The sequence below is a fragment of the Oncorhynchus gorbuscha genome, linkage group LG06 (assembly GCF_021184085.1).
Source record: "Oncorhynchus gorbuscha isolate QuinsamMale2020 ecotype Even-year linkage group LG06, OgorEven_v1.0, whole genome shotgun sequence".
NCBI classification, from domain to species: domain Eukaryota; kingdom Metazoa; phylum Chordata; class Actinopteri; order Salmoniformes; family Salmonidae; genus Oncorhynchus; species Oncorhynchus gorbuscha.
This window is the reverse complement of record NC_060178.1, coordinates 77,819,133-77,843,542: the sequence shown is the minus strand read 5'-3', so window position 1 is coordinate 77,843,542 and position 24,410 is coordinate 77,819,133. Positions and strand designations below refer to the sequence as shown.

Sequence of the window (24,410 nt, the reverse complement as noted above, 5' to 3'; positions counted from 1 at the left end):
ATTAAGTTTGGCAGCGGCAAAACAGTGAGTGGACATCCCCTTTTTATCTATGTAGGCTATTACATTTTCTTCCCCATCTCCTGGTCTTATTTTGGATGTGCGTAAAAACCCCTCCATGTCGGCTACATGTCCATATACCCATCATGGAAAGAGAGATGACATTATCCGGTGACACTCATATTTAAAAACATTGAAGTTATTTTCCTGTAACAATCGCTTGTTTTCCATTTAGTTTCATTAAAAACCAAGCCCTCAGTAGGCTAGCCTTACCCTACTTTAACGAAAGCTGGTTTCACAATAATGCGTCGGATGTATTTCTTATCCTGGCCATGCATTAGAAGTAGCCTATCCATAAAAGGTGTCTAAATGGTCTACTCGTCGTGCTTTTGCATTATTCACAGTTCAGATAAGCCTACCTGCAGTGCTCGGCTTGTATCCATTCCAATTTCCAAACATGCAATCCTCCAAATGTTTTTAAATGATTCAGTACTATAATGCAGTATCAACGGTATGCTATGTCTTGCTTATTGAGAATGTGCCTCACACATACTATACATTTTACAGGAGCCTAGTAGTTTTTATTTGAGGAGAAGTGCAATGACAAAAGGCCTGTACTTGTTAAAGCCAAATACAACAATAGTGACTGTGAACACCAGACATTTTATTGAACACTTATTTAACTAGGCAAGTCTTATTTTACAGCCGGCCTACATATTGAACACTTATTTAACTAGGCAAGTCTTATTTTACAGCCGGCCTACATATTGAACACTTATTTAACTAGGCAAGTCTTATTTTACATCCGGCCTACATATTGAACACTTATTTAACTAGGCAAGTCTTATTTTACAGCCGGCCTACATATTTAACACTTATTTAACTAGGCAAGTCTTATTTTACAGCCGGCCTACATATTGAACACTTATTTAACTAGGCAAGTCTTATTTTACAGCCGGCCTACATATTGAACACTTATTTAACTAGGCAAGTCTTATTTTACATCCGGCCTACATATTGAACACTTATTTAACTAGGCAAGTCTTATTTTACAGCCGGCCTACATATTGAACACTTATTTAACTAGGCAAGTCTTATTTTACAGCCGGCCTACATATTGAACACTTATTTAACTAGGCAAGTCTTATTTTACAGCCGGCCTACATATTGAACACTTATTTAACTAGGCAAGTCTTATTTTACAGCCGGCCTACATATTGAACACGTATTTAACTAGGCAAGTCTTATTTTACAGCCGGCCTACATATTGAACACTTATTTAACTAGGCAAGTCTTATTTTACAGCCGGCCTACATATTGAACATTTATTTAACTAGGCAAGTCTTATTTTACAGCTGGCCTACATATTGAACATTTATTTAACTACGCAAGTCTTATTTTACAGCCGGCCTACATATTGAACATTTATTTAACTAGGCAAGTCTTATTTTACAGCCGGCCTACATATTGAACATTTATTTAACTAGGCAAGTCTTATTTTACAGCCGGCCTACATATTGAACACTTATTTAACTAGGCAAGTCTTATTTTACAGCCGGCCTACATATTGAACACTTATTTAACTAGGAAGTCTTATTTTACAGCCGGCCTACATATTGAACACTTATTTAACTACGCAAGTCTTATTTTACAGCCGGCCTACATATTGAACACTTATTTAACTAGGCAAGTCTTATTTTACAGCCGGCCTACATATTGAACAAACACTGGATGTTTTTTTTTTTACTGTTGCGGTCAGTTGTTACTGTAGCATATGCAATATAATAAACTGTATAATCAATTCACAATGGACTCGGACAAGAGTAGTCCTTTCCCCCAGACGAGTAGATGACAACGCAAAGACCATCAATAACCTACAGAACTTGAGACAAACACATACAATATTAAGCAATGGAACACCTTGATTGACCAGTTAGTGGCCAAGCCCAAGTCGCACCTATGACAGGCCTTTCGGGCCACCAGCAGGTATTGCGTTCATAATAACGGCTGTGAAAACACATTCCCAGTCCTACAGCGCTACCGCCAGCACTTAGATTTACTATTGCGTTAGGCTTGTTAAAATAGAGCACTAGAGCTTCTATTCTGCTATTGTATTTCTATACCTGTTGGAACAATATGCATTATCAACATGCTTGCTCCAGCTTTTTAATGTATTTTATTAAAGGAGTAATGGTATTGATGTGAAACCTACAAAACCAGTCTATGAGGAGAAGTTGAGTAGAAGTTGTTTTGGTAAGCAAGTCTGGTGAATGAAAACAAATGGAACTAGTTCCGGTACAAGAAAACCTTTTTCTGTAATTGGTCTGCCCTGTCTCCTCACCTCTCTGTCTGGCCTGTATGAAGAGGCCCGGGGTCTAGATACATGGGGCGCGTCCACTCCACGTCTCTCTCTAAACATCCCTATTTCTCAATTTTTCTCTCCTCATCCCTCCTCATCTTTCCTCATTTTTCTCCCATCTCTCCCTATCCCCTCCCCCCACTCCTCGCCATGCATCCCAATCCCTCTCTCCCATCCCTTTCTCCTCATCATTCTCCCTCCGTCCCTATCATCCAAACCTCTCCTCATTCTTCCCCATCTCTCCCCTTCTTCATCTGCCACATATCCTCTACCGTTGTGGCTCTAATGGCGTATCCTTACTTACGGATCTCACATCCTCTTATGTCCGCAGACATACTTCAACGATAATATCCTCACCCTGATCCGGACGCTGGTGACTGGGGGAGCCACCCCGGAGCTAGAGGCTCTATTGGCCGAAGAGAACGCCCTGCGAGGGGGCTACAGCACGCCACAGACACTGGCCAACCGAGACAGGTGTCGTGTAGCCCAGCTAGCCCTCTATGACGGGCCCTTTGCCGACTTGGGGGTAAGTGGATGTTTAAACCGAGCGGACACATTTTTGCACTCCCCAGTAGCACACAATCCTGCCTGCTCGCCTCCTAGTGGCACTTAATACAAAGTGAAGAACAGAGAACACGCAAGAGGGGCTCTGTTAAGGAGGAGGAAGGGAGGGTTCTGGTGTGTGTTATGGAAAGGAATAATGCAGCTGTCTGAGAATATCCCATGAGTTATTTTACTTTTTCATTTATCAGTGTATTGTTTATATATCTTGGGTTAAATGTTTTACAGTTGTTGTCAATAGTGCTTCAGATTCTGAAGGGGCCATATTCTGAAGGGCAATGCATGTCACAAAGTGAAAGGATGTTGTTCTGTGTCATTTCCTGCATGATTTAAATGTCCCTTACACTGTATATTGTTATCTCCACAAAAACACTCAGCAGAACTTATCAAGGGCACTGCAGTTTGACAGTTGCAAAGACTTGAATTATTTTGTCACTTAGATAAATGATTACACTTTATTAGAAAACACACACTGATGTTTTTTTGTCATTTGTTGTTTTCCAGGATGGCGGTTGCTATGGAGATTTGTTTTGTAAAGCGTTGAAGACGTACAACATGTTGTGCTTCGGAATATACAGATTGAGAGACGCTCACCTCGCCACGCCTAGCCAGTGTACCAAACGGTGAGACCGTCGCTGTGTATCTTTAACATCCATCTCTCTCACCTCTCAAGGCAGTTAGTGTCACAACATTAGTTGTTTTAATATCAGCAATTGTATGATTGTCAGTGGTGGAAAAAAATATTTCATTGTCCTACTTGAGTAAAAGTTAAGATACATTAATAGAAATTGACTCAAGTAAAAGTCACCCAGTAAAATACTACTTGAGTAAAAGTTTAACAGGATTTGGTTTTAAATATACTTAAGTATCAAAAGTAAATGGAATTGCTAAAATGTACTTAAGTATCAAAAGTAAAAGTATGGTCCTGTGTAGCTCAGTTGGTAGAGCATGGCGCTTGTAACGGCAGGGTAGTGGGTTCGATCCCCGGGACCACCCATACGTAGAATGTATGCACACATGACTGTAAGTCGCTTTGGATAAAAGCGTCTGCTAAATGGCATATATTATTATTATTATTATTATTATATATTATTATTATTATTATTATTATTATATTATTATTATTATATATTATTATTATTATTATTATTATAAACCATTTCAAATTCTTTATATTAAGCAAACCATGCAGCACAATTTTCTTTTATTTTTTATTGACGGATAGCCAGGGCCACACTCCAACGTTCAGACATCATTTAAAAACAAAGCATTTGTGGTTTCGTGAGTCAGCCAGATCAGAGGCAGTAGGGATGAGGCAGTAGGGAAGTTATCTTGATAAGTGTGTTAATTGGACCATTTTCCTGTCAAAATGTAGAGTACTTTTGGGTGTCAGGGAAAATGTATGGTGTAAAAATTACATAATTTTCTTTAGGAATGTAGTGAAGTAAAAGTTGGCAAAAATATAAATAGGAAAGTAAAGTACTTAAGTATTTGTACCCCCAACACTCCATCTACTTTGTGCATGACACAACTAATTTTTCCAACAATTGTTTATATCACAATTCCAGTGGGTCAGAAGTTTACATACACTAAGTTGACTGGGCCTTTAAACAGCTTGGAAAATTCCAGAAAATGATGTCATGGCTTTAGAAGCTTTTGATAGGCTAATTGACATCATTTGAGTCAATTGGAGGTGTACCTGTGGATGTATTTCAAGGCCTACCTTCCAACTCAGTGCCTCTTTGCATCATGGGAAAATCAAAAGAAATCAGCCAAGACCTCAGACAAAAAATTGTAGACCTCCACAAGTCTGGTTCATCCTTGGGAGCAATTTCCAAACACCAAGAAAGGTACCACGTTCATCTGTACAAACAATAGGACGCAAGTATAAACACCATGGGACCACACAGCTGTCATACCGCTCAGGAAGGAGACGTGTTCTGTCTCCTAGAGATGAACGTACCTCGGTGTGAAAAGTGGAAATCAATCCCAGAACAACAGCAAAGGACCTTGTGAAGATGCTGGAGGAAACCGGTACAGAAGTGTCTATATCCACAGTAAAACTCAGCAAGGAAGAAGCCACTACTCCAAAACCGCCATAAAAAAGCCAGACTATGGTTGCAACTGCACATAGGGACAGAGATTGTAGTTTTTGGAGAAATTAAACAAAAATGCAACTGTTTAGGAGGAAAAAGAGGGAGGCTTGCAAGCCGAAGAACACCATCCCAGCCATGAAGTACGGGGGTGGCAGCATCATGATGTGGGGGTGCTTTGCTGCAGGGGGGACTGATGCACTGCACAAAATAGATGGCATCATGACGAGGAAAATGATGTGGATATATTGAAGCTTGGTCGCAAATGGATCTTCCAAATGGACAATGACCCCAGGCATACTTCCAAAGTTGTTTGTGGGGAGAACTTAAAAAGTGTGTGCGAGCAAGGAGGCCTACAAACCTGACTCAGTTACACCAGCTCTGTCAGGAGGAATGGGCCAAAATTCACCCAACGTCTTGTGGGTAGCTTGTTTGACCCAAGTTAAACTATTTAAAGGCAATGCTACCAAATACACATGATGTAAGAAGTGTCTGTCTCATGACATTGTCATAAATTGGGTCACCCTGTAGGCTCCAGAACAGGCCACAGAGGCTATAGACTCTACCGTATAGGCTACATGATTTTATGGAGTGTTGGGGAAGCGCCACAGTGCTGCGTCTCAGAACCATGGAGAGGTGGGCTGGGCATGGACAAGATAGATATTTTGAGCCCCTGTCGTTGTCAAAGTGGGCACTGCTTATCATGGGACGGCATCAAATCCAAATCAAACTTTATTTGTCACATCCACCGAATACAACAAGTGTAGACCTTACCACACAATGCTTACTTACAAGCTCTTAACAAACAGTGCAGTTCAAGAAGAGTTAAGAAAATATTTACCAACTAAAGTAAAAAATAAATAATCAGTGAGTAGCAGCAGTGTACAAAACAAATGGGGAGGGAGGGGGGTCAATGTAAATAGTCCTGTGGCCGTTTTATTAATTGGATTAGTTGGAGGTGCGTCTTGGTCAGTTTAGCCCGCAAAATGCCGCCATCTTCTATCTGCCACTCTAGGTCGGCTGCCTAATCATGCTAAATGGGCGGGCTGGCCCTGCCTTCAGGGCAGAGAAGCATTTTCACTTGAAGTAAATTGTTTGTTTTTTCAAATCTTGTAACTGATTAGTTTTCAATCCCACCCTGTTAACTTTCTATTTTGCAAATAGACACTGACTATACAGTATTGTTTGGTTCTCTCTTCCACTAACTCCTGTCCTGTATACAGGTATGTGATCACCAACCCTCCGTATGAGTTTGAGCTGGTCCCCACAGACCTGATCTTCTGCCTGATGCAGTTTGACCACAACGCGGGTCAGTCCCGGGCCAGCCTCTCCCACAGCTCTCACTCCTCCCATTCCTCCAGCAAAAAGAGCTCGTCCGTCCACTCCATCCCCACCACCAACCGGCAGAACCGCAGCAGCAAGGCCCGGGAGGCCGGCCACAAACAGAAGTAGGTGGATGAGATGTTTGTTATGTGTGTGTATGTCAGTCTGTGTTTGCTCGGGCATGAGTAGTATGTGGTGCCAATCGAAGTTTGGTGTGGGTGTCGTGTCGATGTAGGGTTGTGGCCAGAGTGTGTTTTGAGCGCGTGGGGGTGAGACACTGTTTGGGTCAATTATCCATATCTGTGTGTTTGTTGGGGTTTGTGTTTTGTTTGTGAGATTTTGTGCTCAATGTCCACATCATGTTTGTTGCAATTTTTGCTCTATAACCATCAGCATGTGGTCCTTGCTCTCAGCCTGCCTCCATAGCTACCATGATCTCATTCATGGAAACGTTGATGTGCATTATTTTCACAAATAATATTTGTAGAGCAAAAGAAAACGCTTCTCTTTTCCCGCTGACCTCACTGAACCTGTATTTGAGCATTAATTTAAGAACTCAAGATACCACTGAAAGAAGATGAGGAACCTTGACATAGAAAGACCTCTCATGTGTTGTCTTGCTACAAAGCCGGTGACCGGTATGCCAGCTATTTTTTGCTAGATCGGTTAGTTTCTATACGACACAATCACTTGACTCGTATTGGCATAGCCTTCTTGTATGTTGGTATTTGTACAAACAGTATGGTATGGTTATGGATTTAACGTAACACCATTTAGATAGACAAAACTTTCCAGGTTGTCTATGAATGAGAAACATCATTCGACCATCTGTCTGGTTATTGTGTCTGTTCTGTCATCGCATGTCCATGTTCCTAGTTCTCAATCTCAAATGCTTATTTTTAGTTCGGTTTTTAATTTTGATAAATTTTCCATAGTATCGAATAAGACAATATATACATTAAGTTATATTGAGCGATAAGTCATTATTTTAAAGCTACTCAGAGAATTTGATTATAATGGTGATATATCATGCTGCCAACACCACTCCCTGAACCGTGTTAGATGTTTTAGGTTCATTCTTAAGATTAAATACAACAGATCAATTGTAATTTCTTAGTGTCCTTTTAAATGTTCCTTAGCATTTACCTTAATTTCCTCTTCAACATTGCATGTTAGGTAAGTGAATTGTAGTTGTTCAGTATCTAGAAACGTAGAAAGGGATAAGGGAACATCTGACAATTAGGGTCGGGGTCAATTCAGTAAGTAAACTGAAATAACATAAAACATACAAAAGTGTAAAAAAATATATATTTTGGCTATGGGGCCTCGTATTAGAAAATAGGATTTTGGTTTGATAAATTGCAGACAGTGTCAGTGCTTACATAGAGTACCGCAAGAGATCCAGTCATATCACTGATTGTGTTTTAGACGTGTTATTTGCCTTGTAGATTGTAATACCATACTTAATTAGATTACCTACTTCTCTTTCTGAAGTGCAACAAGGATGAATAGAATGAGCCAAGGTATGCAAGTTAACGATTCTGCATGTCCTACTATTACTATAGCAACCTTAACGTGGGGTTCTAATCATAACTTTGTCCCTGTGGAGATTGTTATGACAAGGGGAGTTTTTGTAGTGTTTTTGTTATTTACCTGTAAGGATAAGTCATCACGCCTCAGTTTAAGTTTTGCTTTCAAACGGAAAGCAAAATGGCTGCTGCTGCCTCTGCCCTCTCCCTGTCATGCCCAGGACCATCTCTGCACTGCATGAGGTCCAACCTTTCTCCTTTACTTATCTTTCTGTTTTACCTTCTTGACACCTTAATTCACCTGATGATGATTTTCCTTAGTTTTCTCTAGACAGAGGCTCTATTTTGTATAATTTCCTTATTATTTATCATGTTTTTTAGTTTGCTTTATTTCAGCTTGAGACAAATTGCATTGTGTGAAAGGTCTGTGTGTTTGCACATATTCTTTCCTATTGAATGCGATCAGATGACTGATGTTGTCCAAGTGTTGGAAATACGTTGTAATCCAGATTCAGTATTACTCTATCAATTAGAGCCACAGAGACAAGGTGTCTATCACGGACGATGTAACACACTTAACACAAACTGTCGACGCTATCTAAAGATCATAGCCCGGGTATCGATATGAGTAGGCTCGAAATCTCAAACTGACACCTCCCCGAAACGGGAAGGCATGACAAATATGAAGTCTAAATTGCAGAGGTATATGAGGCATTAAGTTGTGCACTCATAACCCTGTGGTGGTTTTAGACGACAGACATCTTACTTCACCTTAGTTTAAAACATCAAATGCTTCTTCTGTAACACACTAGCCGGAGTACTAAGCTGAATGCCCACACACGCTCACATTCACACAGACACACATGCACACACTCACCAAAGTTGAAATGACTTTATCTGGAAGGAAATTAAGTAACTGATCTGAAACCTATGGTCCCTCATGGCGTTTTGGATTGGATGGTCATACATGCTATAAAAGACTGCTACTTAAACTGAGACAGTAATATATCACATGACACCATGTAGATTATTGAACACTAACATTTGGTTTCTGCCCCATCCCTCCGCAGAAAGGAAATGGTTTACAGATGAACCAGAAAATGCCTACCCACGGAACATTCAGATCAAGCCCATGAGCACTCACATGGCCAACCAAATCAACCAATACAAATCCACTAGCAGTCTGATTCCACCAATCAGAGAAGTTGAAGATGAATGCTGAAAACCAGGCCCACTTGATGACTCGTGAGAAGTCTGGATGCTCTTTCGAAAGGAGAGAAAGGGAGATGACAATCGGGGATGATGATGTTGATTCATTGGTCCTCACTCATTCTACAGATCAAGGGTTTGACATAAACACCACAACTTGAAGGGACCTCCTATGTGTATACCTTTAATGTTACTTCCATGCTCTACAATGGACAATGTTTTATTTATCAATCTTCCATAGAGATGTACATAATGACAATCAAATAAGGATTGTTCATCACCCCTAGCACTTTTAAAAATTATTTTAAGAGTTGAAAAAGAGAAGAAAAAGTACTTCCTGTCATTATTTGCAATAGTTCACATCTTTGTGTGACCACACTCCATGGCTACTGTAGCTGAGGTTACTACTGGTTGTTGGAGGATCAGGGCCGCAGCAGTTTTCTCATCACAATATCATAACATCTCCAAAAGCTCCAGAAAACTGGCTGGGGTTCACCGCTCACCACTCATACTCCCTATCTGCTTCTGTTCTATTTGCACAAAAACTGACCACCTTCTTTTGCAACATGACGACTTGAAACATTGATATCGTCCCAAAACAACTACCATCACAGAAAGTGTCAGCTTTTTGGTTTGTTGATTCACTAAATGAAAGAAAAGCTGCTTGTCATTTGGAGAGATGTACTGTGGTAATGTGGAAAGATCCATTACGTCACTGCTTAGGGTATGCTACTGTATTTCATCACACTGTTGAGTAATCAATTAATGCATTCCAGTCCTGTAGAATGGGATCATATTGAAAATCAGGTGTCTTGAGACTCAGAGTACAGTAAGAGACAGTTCTCGGATAAGCTGGCTGACAGAGTATATAGCTACGCTGTACTCACATCTGTTCTGGTGATATCACTATGAATATGGATGATAATGATGTCTATGACAGCGTTTCAAGCTCCTATCATCGCATGGTATGTCCCTGATCCCTTCTATAACAATAGAGCGCAGATGAGCACCTTAAACTGAAAACATAAAAGGGATGAAAGAACAATCTTGTCCTATCCCTTATGTGCAAACATGAAAGGGGTGAATGGACAACCTTGTCTCGTCCCTGGCGAAAACATGAATGGGGTGAAAAGACAGCCTTCTCTTGTTCCTTGTGCGGACAGACGATGCATATGGTATGTACATGCAATGTGTGTACTGTACATGGCAGCGACGTGTCCCCTCAGTAAGAACATTGGTGGTACATCTGAGTTAAATGCACAAATTGGTATCATCATCATCTCTCCATCAGTGTGTCTGTGATGGTGGTTCAGCCTCTGGGGGAGCGTCATGTGGGATCAAGACTGCAATCATCCAAGATAAAATAGGAACTAGATCTGTCTGGGCGTTGCGGATCAACTAATGAACTAAATAAACAAGTTTCTATACTTAGTCACATCACCGGTAATACACCAACTATGATTGAGCTGAACATTTTTGTTATAAACATTAGCTGTGTGCCCTAAAACTTTAGGGAAAGCTTTTAAGTCCAAACCTTTGCCATGATATCTTTGGCGAAAATTGGGATTTAAGAATGAAAAAATAAGCATCTAATTTGAATGTTTTTTGTTTGTTGAGACATTTGGAGAAGCAATGCCACATATTGCGTAAAATGGGCATCAATGGGTCCTCCTTTGACCAGAACCACTGCCTGGCACAGGGTTGGTAACAGAGGCAGTAAAGAGCTTGGATGTTCTCCGTTGCCAATCCTGATGCCATCATATCACCTCTAAACTCTATGTAGGTAAACGTTAGGGAAAAGCTCAATCATAGTTTGGTTTAAAACGATGCTGCTGATGACTATGAAGAAAGCTGGAGAATGCTGCCTGTGTTCTTCATGTTATCCTGGTCATGGCTCAAGTGTGTGTTCAAAATGGACAGATTTTGTTTTGATCCAAAAGCAACCCAGACAGAGCTGCAGCCTTGGAAATGAGAGGGTATGGAGTCACAGATGATCCAACTAAAAACTAAACCTGGCTACTTTATATAAACAAACATGATTATGTTATATCCATATGAGCTCATTTTCTACTTATTATTACACATGACCTAGTGAATAATGCTTTATGAAAGTAATCCATTATTAATATTACCAGGCCTTTAATTGCATATAAGATTTTTATTCCCAAATGAATTGCTTTATTTAACATAATCCTACCAAAATGATGAATATAAATTCTGAAATACTTATAATTAGACATGCATCATTGAAGAACAGTATAAATCCTCTCTCCTCTTTGCAACAAAGACCATCCCTGAAAGTATAGTCATTATTAAAAGTCAATATTGTATAGGAGATTACCTAAATTTAAGCTTTTGTCTTTAACTGTTGAGTGCTCCTTAAAACGTAGATGGGCTTAGTTGAAGGATCTCTGTAGCTGTATTGATAAACCTTATCGCTGTGTATAAGACTGCTCATTTTCATCGACAAGTGAATACGAATACAGATGTGTGAGTCAAATGGAAATGGGGTAAAACAATCGCAAAAAAACTTGAGTTTCAATGGGTGTAAGGAATACACATACAGAGCCAATCGGAAAGGTGCATGAAGCTGAATCTGAGGCGTTCAGCCATTTGTTCTCTTCTGAGGGGAAACTGTGTGACCTTCACTATCAATGATTGACCTAAATTAGGTCTCTTTCTAAGGAGGGATACACTGAAGTATTTATGTGCGTGTATACTGTATACTGTCATTCTCCATGGACATGTTTCAAACTATGTGACAGAGAGAGATTGTTAGACCATCACCAGGTTGTTTGCAGTGAACAGATAGCCATGATAATATAGACAAAAGATCATGTATTTCTAAAGACCTGTCATTCGCGAGACCCCCCCCCAAAAAAAGAAAATATGTCTATCTAAATATGTTGTGTAAATTCCTCCCATTATATAGATCACATGACTTTCTGAAGCAAAATGACCTGAGCTTTCTGTCTGTCTATTGGGTGTGTTGCAACTCTACTGTGGGCTCATTGACACTGTCCTGAGGTGAACTTTTGAATTGTGATTACATTGTCGTCACACTTTGTAGCAAGTAGAATTATTTTCAGAAAATATGTGAGTAAAAATCTATGTATAATTGGGTTGTTAATAATATACTTGCTAGCGTGAAAAATAAGAAATTGATATTTGATACTGACAATTACTTAATTCATTATACATAGTATTGACAAAGGACAAAATTATTATTTTGCCATATATGAAAAAAAAGAAAAACTAGACTTTTGAAATTAAAGATCCTTTTCCACATTGCAACAACAAATTTGGAAAGAGCCGGTGTAATTTGACCTGGTAATATCAACCATCACAGAGATGCAGACATAGGATAGCACCAATTCAGCAAGGCATATCACAATAAAGAGAGGACATACTTAATTTTACTGTTCTTGTTAAAAATGTTTTTTTCTTATCAGGTTTACATTCCATTTTGTCAGCTCTAGTCAATTATGTTACCATAGTAATATCCATGGATTGTTTGAAACTGTCACTACTGCTTATTGATTGTTTACAGAGTTTTCTTTTTTGTATTCAGAAGTACTTAAATACCACTTTACTCAGAAAACAAATGGTACAAATCACAACCCAAAGCAGACACATACTTACAGAATAGTCCATTTCATTGTATCTAAATGTTTGTTTGTTTTTTCAATACGTGTACCCACAATTTGTGTGACTGGTTTGACTCAAACTGGAAAAAAAATCATAACACTGGACTGAAACCTGTTCTTACATTCTAAGGTTTTTAAGCTTTATCTCTTTCCAGCGCAAATACTCCACAAATCTAAGGTACTGCTCTATACCATATCATACGTTTGTATTAGATGTTGAAGTCTTTGCAATGTACGCCTCTAAAGTTTTAGAGTGTTTTGAAGTGCCATGAAAAGTGTTGTTGAACAAGCATCGTCCAGTCATTCACAGGCTCACTCACTTATTCAGAATGAGTAAGGGTTGAGTTAGTTCCTCTCAGAAGGGGAAGTAAATGTATTCGAGTATGGCATCTTATACTGGCATGGGGAACATCCAAGCCATCAATGCCTCCATGCCAGTAGAGTGCCAGGCAGTGCTGTAGGTCTAAAGGAGGGCCTGTTTGAAGACCCACTATAGCAACAAGTGGCATTGAATAGGAGGGAAGGGTACATGGGACAGGGACACTGCTCATCAACCTTCAACATATCATACATCTGTGTTGGTCGTACTGTCTGTAGCCTAAGGTACCTAACTTGTTGTTAGGAGACTGCAGAGAGATATGTTAAAACATGTTTGTTGTGTGGTAGAAGGTATGAATGACTGAAGGATGCACAGAGAGCACAGGCCAGGCTGTTTCATGTGCTTGAGAACACCTGTCGGTGTTTTAGTCAACTTAAGAGGCAGGACTATGAAACTTCACACATTGTTTCATATTTTTGTTAATCTATTTTCTTGCTGTAAAGGATGGATATAACTTATTTGCTGGAAAATGTACTAGATGTAATAAAATATAATATAATACTATGGGGGATTTAAGTCTTAACAACACATTGAAATTGCAGTTGGCAATTTTGAAGTTGATTTTGATGGAGGAAAAAGAAAATGCATTTTTTTGGGGGGGGGCAGGCCTATCAGTTCAGATGGAATTCAGGACATTGCTCTCACATGTCACATATCTGATTCTTTGGCACATGGTCATTGCAGGAATCGGGAGTTTGAAATAGCCTACTTAGTTTTGTCGAAGCGAAAATAGATATATGGAGAATTTGATGGTGCTGAGTTGATCTACCTGACTCTGTCAAATATAATCTGCTGATAAATATACTGTCTTGTACAAAAAGTTTGTACATAAATTGTACATGATTTCTTTTTGTATTTTCTCAAATTAAAATGGATGTATTTGTGTTCTAAAACTGGAACGTCTCCTCGCATTTCCTTCCAGCATTAGAAAATGTGTATATTCCATACAGTGATGCATGTTAGTCTTAAGCACTTTACAGCATTGGAAGAAAATAGACCATAGTCAATGACAATATACTAAAGTATCACAAGGTGTTAATATTCTGTTTAATAATACTTAATTCGACAAGGGGCAAATATACATATAACAATTAACATGAAACGTACACACAAAACAGCTTGTTGATTACAAGTTCTCTCCATCACAGCCTCGCCCTGGATGTTGTCCTATAAGAGCAGACTATCCTAATGTTACACATTGAAATATAATTAGAACATATTAAACCTCTGTGATCCTACAGTTTCCTAGATGCTGTGTCATATACATTGACACACATAAAAAATATATACATATTTACACTTAACAAAAATATAAACGCAACATGTAAAGCGTTGGTTCCATGTTTCATGAGCTAAAATGAAAGATCCCAGACATTTTCCATATGCACAAATTCTCTCAAATTTTGTGCACAAATTGGTTTTCATACCTGTTAGTGAGCATTTGATCCTTTGTCAAGATAATCCATCCACCTCACAGGTGTGGCGCATCAAAAATCTGATTTAAACATAATGATTAGTACATAGGTGCACCTTTGCAGTTTTGTCACACAACACAAGGCCACAGATGTCTCAAATTTTGAGGGAGTGTGCAATTGGTATGCTGACTGCAGGAATATCCACCAGAGCTGTTGCTAGAGAAGTCAATGTTTATTCCTCTACCATAAGCTGCCTCCAACGTTGTTTTAGAGAATTTGTCACTAGTATGTACAACCGGCCTCACAACCACAGACCACATGTAACCATGCCAGCCCGGGACCTTTACATCTGGCTTCTTCACCTGCGACATCGTCGGGGACCAGCCACCCGGACAGCTGATGAAAAACTGAGGAGTATTTCTGTCTGTAATAAAGCCCTTTTGTGGGGGAAAAACTCATTCTGATTGGCTGGTCCTGGCTCCCCAGTGGGTGGGCATATGCCCTCCTAGGCCCACCCGTGGCTGCGCCCCTGCCCAGTCATGTGATATCCATAGATTAGGGACTAATTCATTATTATTTAAATTGACTTGATTTCCTTATATGAACTGTAACTCAGCAAAATCTTCGAAATTGTTGCATGTTGCATTTATATATATATATATTTTTTTATTACCCCTTTTTCTCCCCAATTTCATGGTATCCAATTGTTGTAGTAGCTACTATCTTGTCTCATCGCTACAACTCCCGTACGGGCTCGGGAGAGACGAAGGTTGAAAGTCATGCGAACCCAACCAAGCCGCACTGCTTCTTAACACAGTGCACATCCAACCCGGAAGTCAGCCGCACCAATGTGCCGGAGGAAACACCGTGCACCCGGCCACCTTGGCTAGCGCACACTGCGCCCTGCCCGCCACAGGAGTCGCTGGTGCGCAATGAGACAAGGACACCCCTACCGACCAAGCCCTCCCTAACCCGGGCGACGCTAGGCCAATTGTGCGTCGCCCCACGGACCTCCCGGTCGTGGCCGGTTACGACAGAGGGTCAGGGACTCAGGGACTCTAATGGCACAGCTGGCGCTGCAGTACAGCGCCCTTAACCACTGCGCCACCCGGGAGGCCGCATTTATATTTCCGCATTTATTATAGATCCTACACAGGTACAACAAGACTAAGGGCTCTATTCAGTTTCTATCGCTGAAGCGTCGTTTCAGATTGAGCCAACATGTGCAGCGTTTACCGTGAATGCAGTCTCCACCAATGCGGAAACATTGCCTTTAAATTTACTCGATACAGATTCAATAGAGCCTCTAAATGGTGGTGATGTCTATACATCGCCCCTGTCTTTGACCTTGGCTTTCCCGAGGGATAGAGGGAGAGGAGGGGAGGAACTGAAGATAAATGTCTATTAAATTTTCCTCCATGCGTATAGCCAGTGAGACGTCAATGACCCTGTGCTCCAAGGCAAGCCACCAATCCCCTGATCCCTGCATGCTGTAGCATCATACAGGCATTACTCTTGATGTACATTTAGTGACATGCTATTACCTGCTCCATCACTTACGCCTGTCAGTCAGACGGGATCCATGGTGAATGGTAAGAATGGGCCTAAGAGCACATCAGCCTTTCTTAGCTCATATATCAACGTACATGTAGGGATTGGAAATAGAATATCAGCTGAGGAGATTGAATCTTTATGTGATGGTAAAAGATGGTCCCATACTTCTCTGATTTATATTATGCTTCATTATTGATGTTAGTTAAATCACAATGTAGAGAATTATTAGGAGAAATTTATTTTTTGTTACTTTTACACCTTTTTTCTCCCCAATTTTGTGGTATCCAATTGGAAGTCACAGTCTTGTCGCTACAACTCCCGTATGGACTCGGGAGAGGCGAAGGTCAAGAGGCATGCGTCCTCCGAAACACAACTCAAACAAGCCGCACTGCTTCTTAACAATGCCCACTTAACCCGGAAGCCAGCCGCACCAATGTGTCAGAGGAAACACCGTGCACCTGGCGAACGTGTCAGTCTGCACTGCGCCCGGCCCGCCACAGGAATCGCTAGTGCGCAATGGGACATGGACATCCCGGCCGGCCAAACCCTCCCGTAATCCGGTCGACGTTGGGCCAATTGTGCACCGCCCCATGGGTCTCCCGGTCGCGGCCGGCTGCGACAGAGCCTGGACTCGAACCCAGAAACTCTAGTGGTACAGCTAGCACTGTGATGCAGTGCCTTAGACCACTGCGCCACTCGGGAGGCCCCAGGAGAGATGTTAAAGTAGAAAGCAATTCCGCTGTGCGTGTGTGCGTGCAGAGCTGGTCCTCCTCCTCGTCGCCTCTGAGTTGAAGTGTGTAATTTCACACTCCAACATCAAGCAGCTAAACAGAAGGAGAATATATGACCCGCATTGGCATTTGTCCTTATTTCTCTCTAAAATGTGCAAACACTATTACCCTTGGGTTATCTAAAGTGGTGCGGTGACGATTCAACGCCTGCCCGCCGCCTCTGCACTCCCTCAGCCTCGCCATCACAAGACGACAAGCTGCAGAAAGAAAAACAAGAGCGACAGAGAGAAAGGGAGATGTAGAACGAGAGAGGGGGTAGAGGGTGAGAAAAATAAAGAGACATATAAATCGAGATGGAGAGAGAGGGGGAGACTGACAAGGAAAGAGAGGAAGAAGGAGAGAGAGAGAGATGGGTTGGAGATGGAGCAGATGTTGGTGGCTGTGTTGATTTGTAGCCTGATAAGGGTGGCACCCAGGCGGCTGGAATTGATGGCTTGTTAGAGAGGATGGGCTCCTCTGTGAGATGTTTTCAAAATGATTGATTTACAATAAAGTGGCTCCGGGTGTGTGCACGCAGGCAGAACTGATGCAGATCGATAGAGCTGAAATTGATTGATCAGCCATTTAGCTTGGCAGTGTGTTTACTGAACGAAACCAAGCAGGAACCCCCCTTTCCCTCTATCACCTCTCAATAAAAACAGAGAGAGGGAGAAACACTAGCCAACTACCTCTGGGCCTGCCTGAATATTCTGCTTGCAACATAACACGAACCAGGTGATATCTGAATATGAACCATAAAAATGTAATCATACAGTAAGAGGTGCTGGTGTGAAACGTTTATGACCGCGTACTTTATTCCGCTATCAATGTGTCCCTCTGTGACTTGGAGATACAGGGATGGCAAAGCTGTCTCACCGTACCTGTTCCTTGCAAGGAACATAGGAATAATGCTGGCTCTGTCATTGTCTCTGTGTTAGGGTCTTTCTTTGTGAGGTAGATAACACGTTCTGATGTCATTTTGTACCGTGAAAACACAGTCATTGATGTTCAGCAAAGCAACATATTTTCATCCCCCGCCACATCTGTGATCGTTGACTTTTCTTAGCATTTTTGGTAACCTTTTATTCTGTTAGGGGCTGATTCAGATATAGGAAATCAATGCCTTTTTTATGCTTTTTGATTTACACACTTCTCAGTAGTTGGTATTCAAACGTACCTTATCTTATGTTCAGAATATGGAAAGATAGAGATTGAAAAATGTTAGACAGATAAAACACAGATTTTACACCAATATTTCTGTAAGTTGCTCTGGATAAGAATGTCTGCTAAATTACTGTAATGTACTAATGTAATGTCATTTATTCCTAAATCCTACTTCATGGAAAAATAGGGTTGGAGAGCCTTTATCCACGAACGAAAACAACAGTGCTTTAATTCACTCTGAAAGTTGCCACACATTATTCAATGGTATTGTTGGAAGTAGTGTACGATAGAATTCTAACAGGGATCATGGAACTGTGTGATGATAAGTCTTATGCCAAACGAACGGGTTGGTCTGCGCTCCATAATGATTTAGTACGCCTACAATTTGTATTTGGTCTTCATTAAATAGGATCCACTATTACTTGTGACTCTCATCAACAACCACAAGGACGTGACAGTATTTACAAAGGAAACAAATAAAGGTAGGGTAAATCAAACGATGTCATGGAATGATACGAAATGTAGGTACCAACTGAAAGGCCCTAACACTAAATTGGCAGTTAAATATGTGGTTATTACTAACGGTCGCTACCGATAGTGGCTAATAATATGTAATATAATACAAATAGTAGGTAACAGGAAATGTCGGGCATATAATAAAACATTCTAGAACGCACAAAGGCGCGACTTTCATTCTGCACGGCTTTGCCTTGTCAACCCATTTAGCTTAGATCTCCAAGTTTCAGCCCATAAAATTACAATTCTGCATATGGGCACAGCATTTCATACTTCACTGTGGGAAAAGGGCATACATTCCTGTCCTGATGATATGCTTCTCAGTTTGCTACCATATGGCTGGTTAAAATGTTGTCTCCAGTGATCATAAGGTAAAATCTAAAACAATTGTCATTTAGCCCATACAATCCCATTATCCAAATGGATTACTCATTTACCTAGCTTTTATCAATAGCTCTTTTTGATTTATACAGTAGAACAAAAATAAATTGGTCATGGATAGTAAACTATTTAAAAAAAATTTAACCAGGCAAGTCAGTTAAGAACAAATTCTTATTTTCAATGACGGCCTGGGAACAGTGGGTTAACTACCTGTTCAGGGGCAGAACGACAGATTTGTACCTTGTCAGCTCGGGGGGTTTGAACTTGCAACCTTCCGGTTACTAGTCCAATGCTCTAACCACTAGGCTACCCTGCCGCCCCAAATGCTGAAAAAGCCTTTGTAAATGATTACACCCAGATGTATCTCATCCCATTATCAAAGAGCACCTCGTGCCATACAACTTTAACCACTGGACCGCTTCTCTCCTGTGTCTCGTATAAATGAAAGTGTATGGAGAAAAGAAAGTAGATGTTTTTTTCACTTGGAACCGACAGGTTCAAGCAGGTTCAAGCAACCTTATATGGTTTCCTCGCGCATAAAGATGGCGGAATTAAGAGGAGAATAAAATCAGTCAGAATACCATATCTGTAAACACACCTCTGCCACACCTCTTTCTGTGATTTGCACCCCACATGTGTTTCCCCGAGTTCAGAATGCGCGTAAAAGAAAGAGCGTAAAAAATGATTTAGGTTTAATTTACGTACATCTAGCTCAGTTCTGAATTCCCCATAGTGCCCTATGGATATTGCACTTAGTACTTTGAGTGTACCTAAACATGACAAGAATCATCATATATATTTTCTGTCACCCAGTCCTCTGGTTAACACTGGGCCTCCATAGTCTCACCGTGGCATGTACAGACAGTGGCCCCATCATGTTGCTTATTACCGATTTTACGCAGCCAGTGACAGTCACCGCCAGAGAGAGGATGTCAGGCTGCCAATAATATTTACCGTCTGGTGTCAATGGATGGCATGGTCTATCCAGCAGACGCCTGGGGGCTTCTGTGATTGGTCTGACAGCACCCGATAGCATCATGAACCTCGAGCTCCTCGCAAATCAACCACACAGAAACGACGAGTGTCTTCTGGAGGATGCCTGAGTGCCTGTGGCTAGGAACCAGGAGATGAAGCACGATGCTAGCGCAAGCTAACACTGGATTTCTTTAGGCCCTAATACAAATAAAGCAAGGTGCTGTTGATCTAAATACAACAGCTGCTGCCAGATCATGCATCGCCCAAGAAAGCTGCACGGGGAGCCTGTTAGTTCCGCTTTGAACTCACATCAAGGATGAGAGCAATATCAAAAGGAGAACGAACGCCCTCAAAACAGCCATCTTATGAGGCTTGAAAAGCCATGCGTAGGTAGGCCCTAGTTTCTTTCTCTTTTTTAAATGTGATTTATCTTGGCTGCTGTCGTGAATAAATAGTGCTTTTGAGAAGTCATTATGGGCCATTTGGTAAATCAATAAAGTGTAAAAATCCAAAATTATTTTCCAGATGAACTACTGGCAAGCTAAATGAAACGACAGTCAGTAGAAGTACAAAGGCTATAACTTTTCTATTGAGCCTCTTGTTTCTCCCAGTCGTGTTGGGTTCAGTCAATCCATGTTGTGATGGCTGTAATGATTGGATTTCCATGACAGTGATGTGAGGCATGTTGACACCAATTACTGCCTTTCTCTTTGACCTCGCTGGATATCAAGCTGGGGTGTTATACACACGCACACGCACACACACACACACACACACACACACACACACACACACACACACACACACACACACACACACACACACACACACACACACACACACACACACACACACACACACACACACACACACACACACACACACACACACACACACACCTCTGATCACATCACATCAGCACCAGTGAACAACATACAAAAGAGAGACAGAGGAAGATGGAGAGAAAAGGAGAGGAAGACAGAAAAACAGATACGGAGACAGATATACAAAAACGATCTATTCCAGCTCAGCCATGTGTGATAGCGGTTTCCATGACGATGTGGCATGCCCAGTGCATCATCAGCACCATCGCAGATGAACAGTCAACCTTTACAAAAACAACAAGGTCATTACATAGCCTTGTCAAATCAATGCAGAGAATGTCCGTGCTGATTAAGCCATCCCCTCTTAGCTCTGACACTGTGTCAATAGCAACCAGGCAGGCAGGCAGAGAGATGGTGTGTGTGAGTGCAGCTTCATTTGAGCCTGTATTAAATTGGCAAGAGCAGCTAATCTTTACCTAGGGCCAATTAACAGAATTAAAGGAGAACAACAAAGGCACAGGGGAAGGGCTGTTTTCTCTTTCTTCCAATGCCATTTGTAATTAGTGTTTTTTCCCCCTCTGAAAAAAAGTTTTTTTTTTTTTGTAAAATTGTCACTCTGGCTGAGTGTTTGATCTAAGTACTGACAATCAAATAACCAGTGAAAACTATTTAGAGGCCCTGGAGGGAACTAGAGGAGTCTCATAACTTGTCATTATTACCGTGCTTTGAAATCAAGTATAACTTTTCTATTGGGCCCTCTTGTTTCTCCCAGTCGGTGTTGAGGAAAATCCTCTAGCCAGAGGGACTTTTTAATAAGTTTATCCAACTCAAAATAATATTAACCAATCAATATATCCAACTCAAAAAACGTTTCCCAAAATGTTTAACCAACACAAACCAACTCGAAATAATGCATTTATCTAAATAAAAATAATAAGTTTACCAAGCTCAAATTAATCAACAGTTTACTCAACAACAACAACATAACTAACTTAAAATGAATCAATCAGTTTACCCAACTCATAATAACCTTTTATCCAATACAAAATAACACATCCTCGCTCAGTCGACATCCTGGCTCATCCTGGCTCAACCCTAACCCTAGCGCCAAACCTCACCCCCTTACCTCAGCCTTAACCTCGTCCCCAGGCTTGACATGCTGGCGCATAGAGCCTGGTAAAAGTGTGGGACTGTTTGGGATTTAGGGGATGTGGATTTACTGAGTGACATGATAATCAATTCAAATTCTGTAAGAATCACACGACTATGAGACGTGGCTCCAAATCAAGTGTTTGTTACCACGGAAATAATTCCCTGGAACCCGAGGTAGAAAGAACATATCGCCCGCCGTTCATGCTAATAGCTATCCAGTTGAATTCTGCTAGTTATTCTGTAACATGATGTATACTGTACACTGTCTTCAAATAGAGAAAGTAAAGACACACCATCAAAGGCATTTAAGGATGTACACTGAGTATACCAAACATTAAGAATACCTTCCTAATATTGAGTTGCACCCCCCCCCTTTTGCAATTAGAGAAGCCTCAATTTGTCGGGCAGGGACTCTACAAGGTGTCGAAAATGTTCCACAGGGATGCTGGCATTGACCCCAATGCTTCCCACAGTTGTTTTAAGTTGGCTGGATGTCCTTTAGGTGGTGGACCTACTTGATACACATACTACCATATCCTGTTCAAAGGCACTTAAATATTTTGTCGTTCATCCATTCACATACACAATCCATGTCCCAATTATCTCAAGGCTTAAAAATCCTTCTTTAACCTGTCTCCTCCCCTTCATCGACACTGATTGAAGTGGATTTAACAAGTGACATCAATAACGGATCATAGCTTTCCATGTTGCACGAGCGAAACAAGTTCTGTTTGTTGCACAGGAACACAAAAACAACACTGCAGCACACATAGGGCTCTATTCAATCAGATCCGCTTTAGCCGACATCCGCACAGTGGTTGTTTTGACATGTCGGAGGTGTTAAAAGCTGTGAAATCCACAAGTGGCTCCTGGCATTAACAGAAGTCCCATGCAGCCTTGTTTACAAGTTGGAACACTGGAATGTAAGATGTCATCTACACCTCGATTAGGACAAAATCCTCAGTTTGTTCAACAATTTTTAAATTTGAGCGTAATTATTTCTATTTCTATTTCTTTCTTTTTCTATTTCTTTATTTCTATTTCTATTTCTTTCTTTCTTTCTATTTCTAACATAAATATAAATGCAACATGCAACAATTTAAACGATTTTACTGAGTTAAAGTTCATATAAGGAAATCAGTCAAATTAACTATATTCTTTAGGCCCTAATCTATGAATTTCACGACTGGGCAGGGGCGCAACTATGGGGCATAGGCCCACCCACTTCGGAGCCAGGACCAGCCAATCAGAATGAGTTTTCCCCACAAAAGGGCTTTATTACAGACAGAAATACTCCTCATGTTCATCAGCTGTCCGGGTGGCTGGTCCTCGACGATGTCGCAGGTGAAGAAGCAAGATGTAAAGGTCCTGGGCTGGCATGGTTACATGTGGTCTGTGGTTGTGAGGCTGGTTGGACATACTACTGCCAAATTCTCTAAAACAAAGTTGGAGGCGGTTTATTGTAGAGAAATTAACATAAAAGTATCTAGTAAGTGCTCTTGTCGACAATACTGCAGTGAGCATGCCAATTGCATTTTCCTTCAAAGCATGTGACATCATTGGCATTGTGTTATGTGACAAAACTGCACATTTTAGAGCATTTTTATATATATATATATATATATATATATATATATATATATATACATACACACATCCTAGATCTGAATGAATGAAATATTCTTATTACTTTTTTCTTTACATAGTTGAATGTGCTGACAACAAAATAACAAAAAAATGATCAATGGAAATCAAATTTATCAAACCATGGAGGTCTGGATTGGAGTCACACTCAAAATTAAAGTGGAAAACCACACTACAGGCTGATCCAACTTTGATGTAATGTCCTTAAAACAAGTCAAAATGAGGCTCAGTAGTGTGTGTGGCCTCCACGTGCCTGTATGACCTCCCTACAATGCCTGGGCATGCTCCTGATGAGGTGGCGGATGGTCTCCTGAGGGATCTCCTCCCAGACCTGGACTAAAGCATCCGCCAACTCCTGGACAGTCTGTTGGTGGATGGAGCGAGACATGATGTCCCAGATGTGCTCAATTGGATTCAGGTCTGGGGAACGGGTGGGCCAGTCCATAGCATCAATGCCTTCCTCTTGCAGGAACTGCTGACACACTCCAGCCACATGAGGTCTAGCATTGTCTTGCATTAGGAGGAACTCAGGGCCAACCGCACCAGCATATGGTCTCACAAGGGGTCTGAGGATCTCATCTCGGTACCTAATGGCAGTCAGGCTACCTCTGGCGAGCACATGGAGGGCTGTGCGGCCCCCCAAAGAAATGCCACCCCACACCATGACTGACCCACTGCCAAACCGGTCATGCTGGAGAATGTTGAAGGCAGCAGAACGTTCTCCACGGCGTCTCCAGCCTCTGTCACGTCTGTGCTCAGTGTGAACCTGCTTTCATCTGTGAAGAGCACAGGGCGCCAGTGGCGAATTTGCCAATTTTGGTGTTCTCTTGCAAATGCCAAACGTCCTGCACGGTGTTGGGATGTAAGCACAACCCCCACCTGTGGACGTCGGGCCCTCATACCACCCTCATGGAGTCT

The 24,410-nt window shown here is 41.2% G+C and overlaps 1 protein-coding gene across 14 annotated transcripts in view; it reads left to right on the top strand.

Annotated features, from left to right (window-relative positions):
* The window catches only part of LOC124038361 (calcium-activated potassium channel subunit alpha-1), a 201,661-nt gene extending 187,986 nt beyond the window's left edge, over positions 1-13,675 (top strand). For 10 of the 14 annotated variants that reach the window (XM_046354157.1, XM_046354151.1, XM_046354156.1 and 7 more), the window contains 5 exons: positions 2,688-2,882; positions 3,422-3,540; positions 6,234-6,458; positions 7,828-7,856; positions 8,933-13,675. In XM_046354157.1, coding sequence (XP_046210113.1) covers positions 2,688-2,882; positions 3,422-3,540; positions 6,234-6,458; positions 7,828-7,856; positions 8,933-9,084 — 720 coding nt within the window. In that variant the 3' untranslated portion in view covers positions 9,085-13,675. Of the gene's footprint in view, positions 1-2,687; positions 2,883-3,421; positions 3,541-6,233; positions 6,463-7,827; positions 7,857-8,932 lie in introns of those variants that run through there. The other 4 variants (XM_046354162.1, XM_046354160.1, XM_046354159.1 and 1 more) reach the window with 2 other exon arrangements.
* Positions 13,676-24,410: the final 10,735 nt, after the last annotated feature.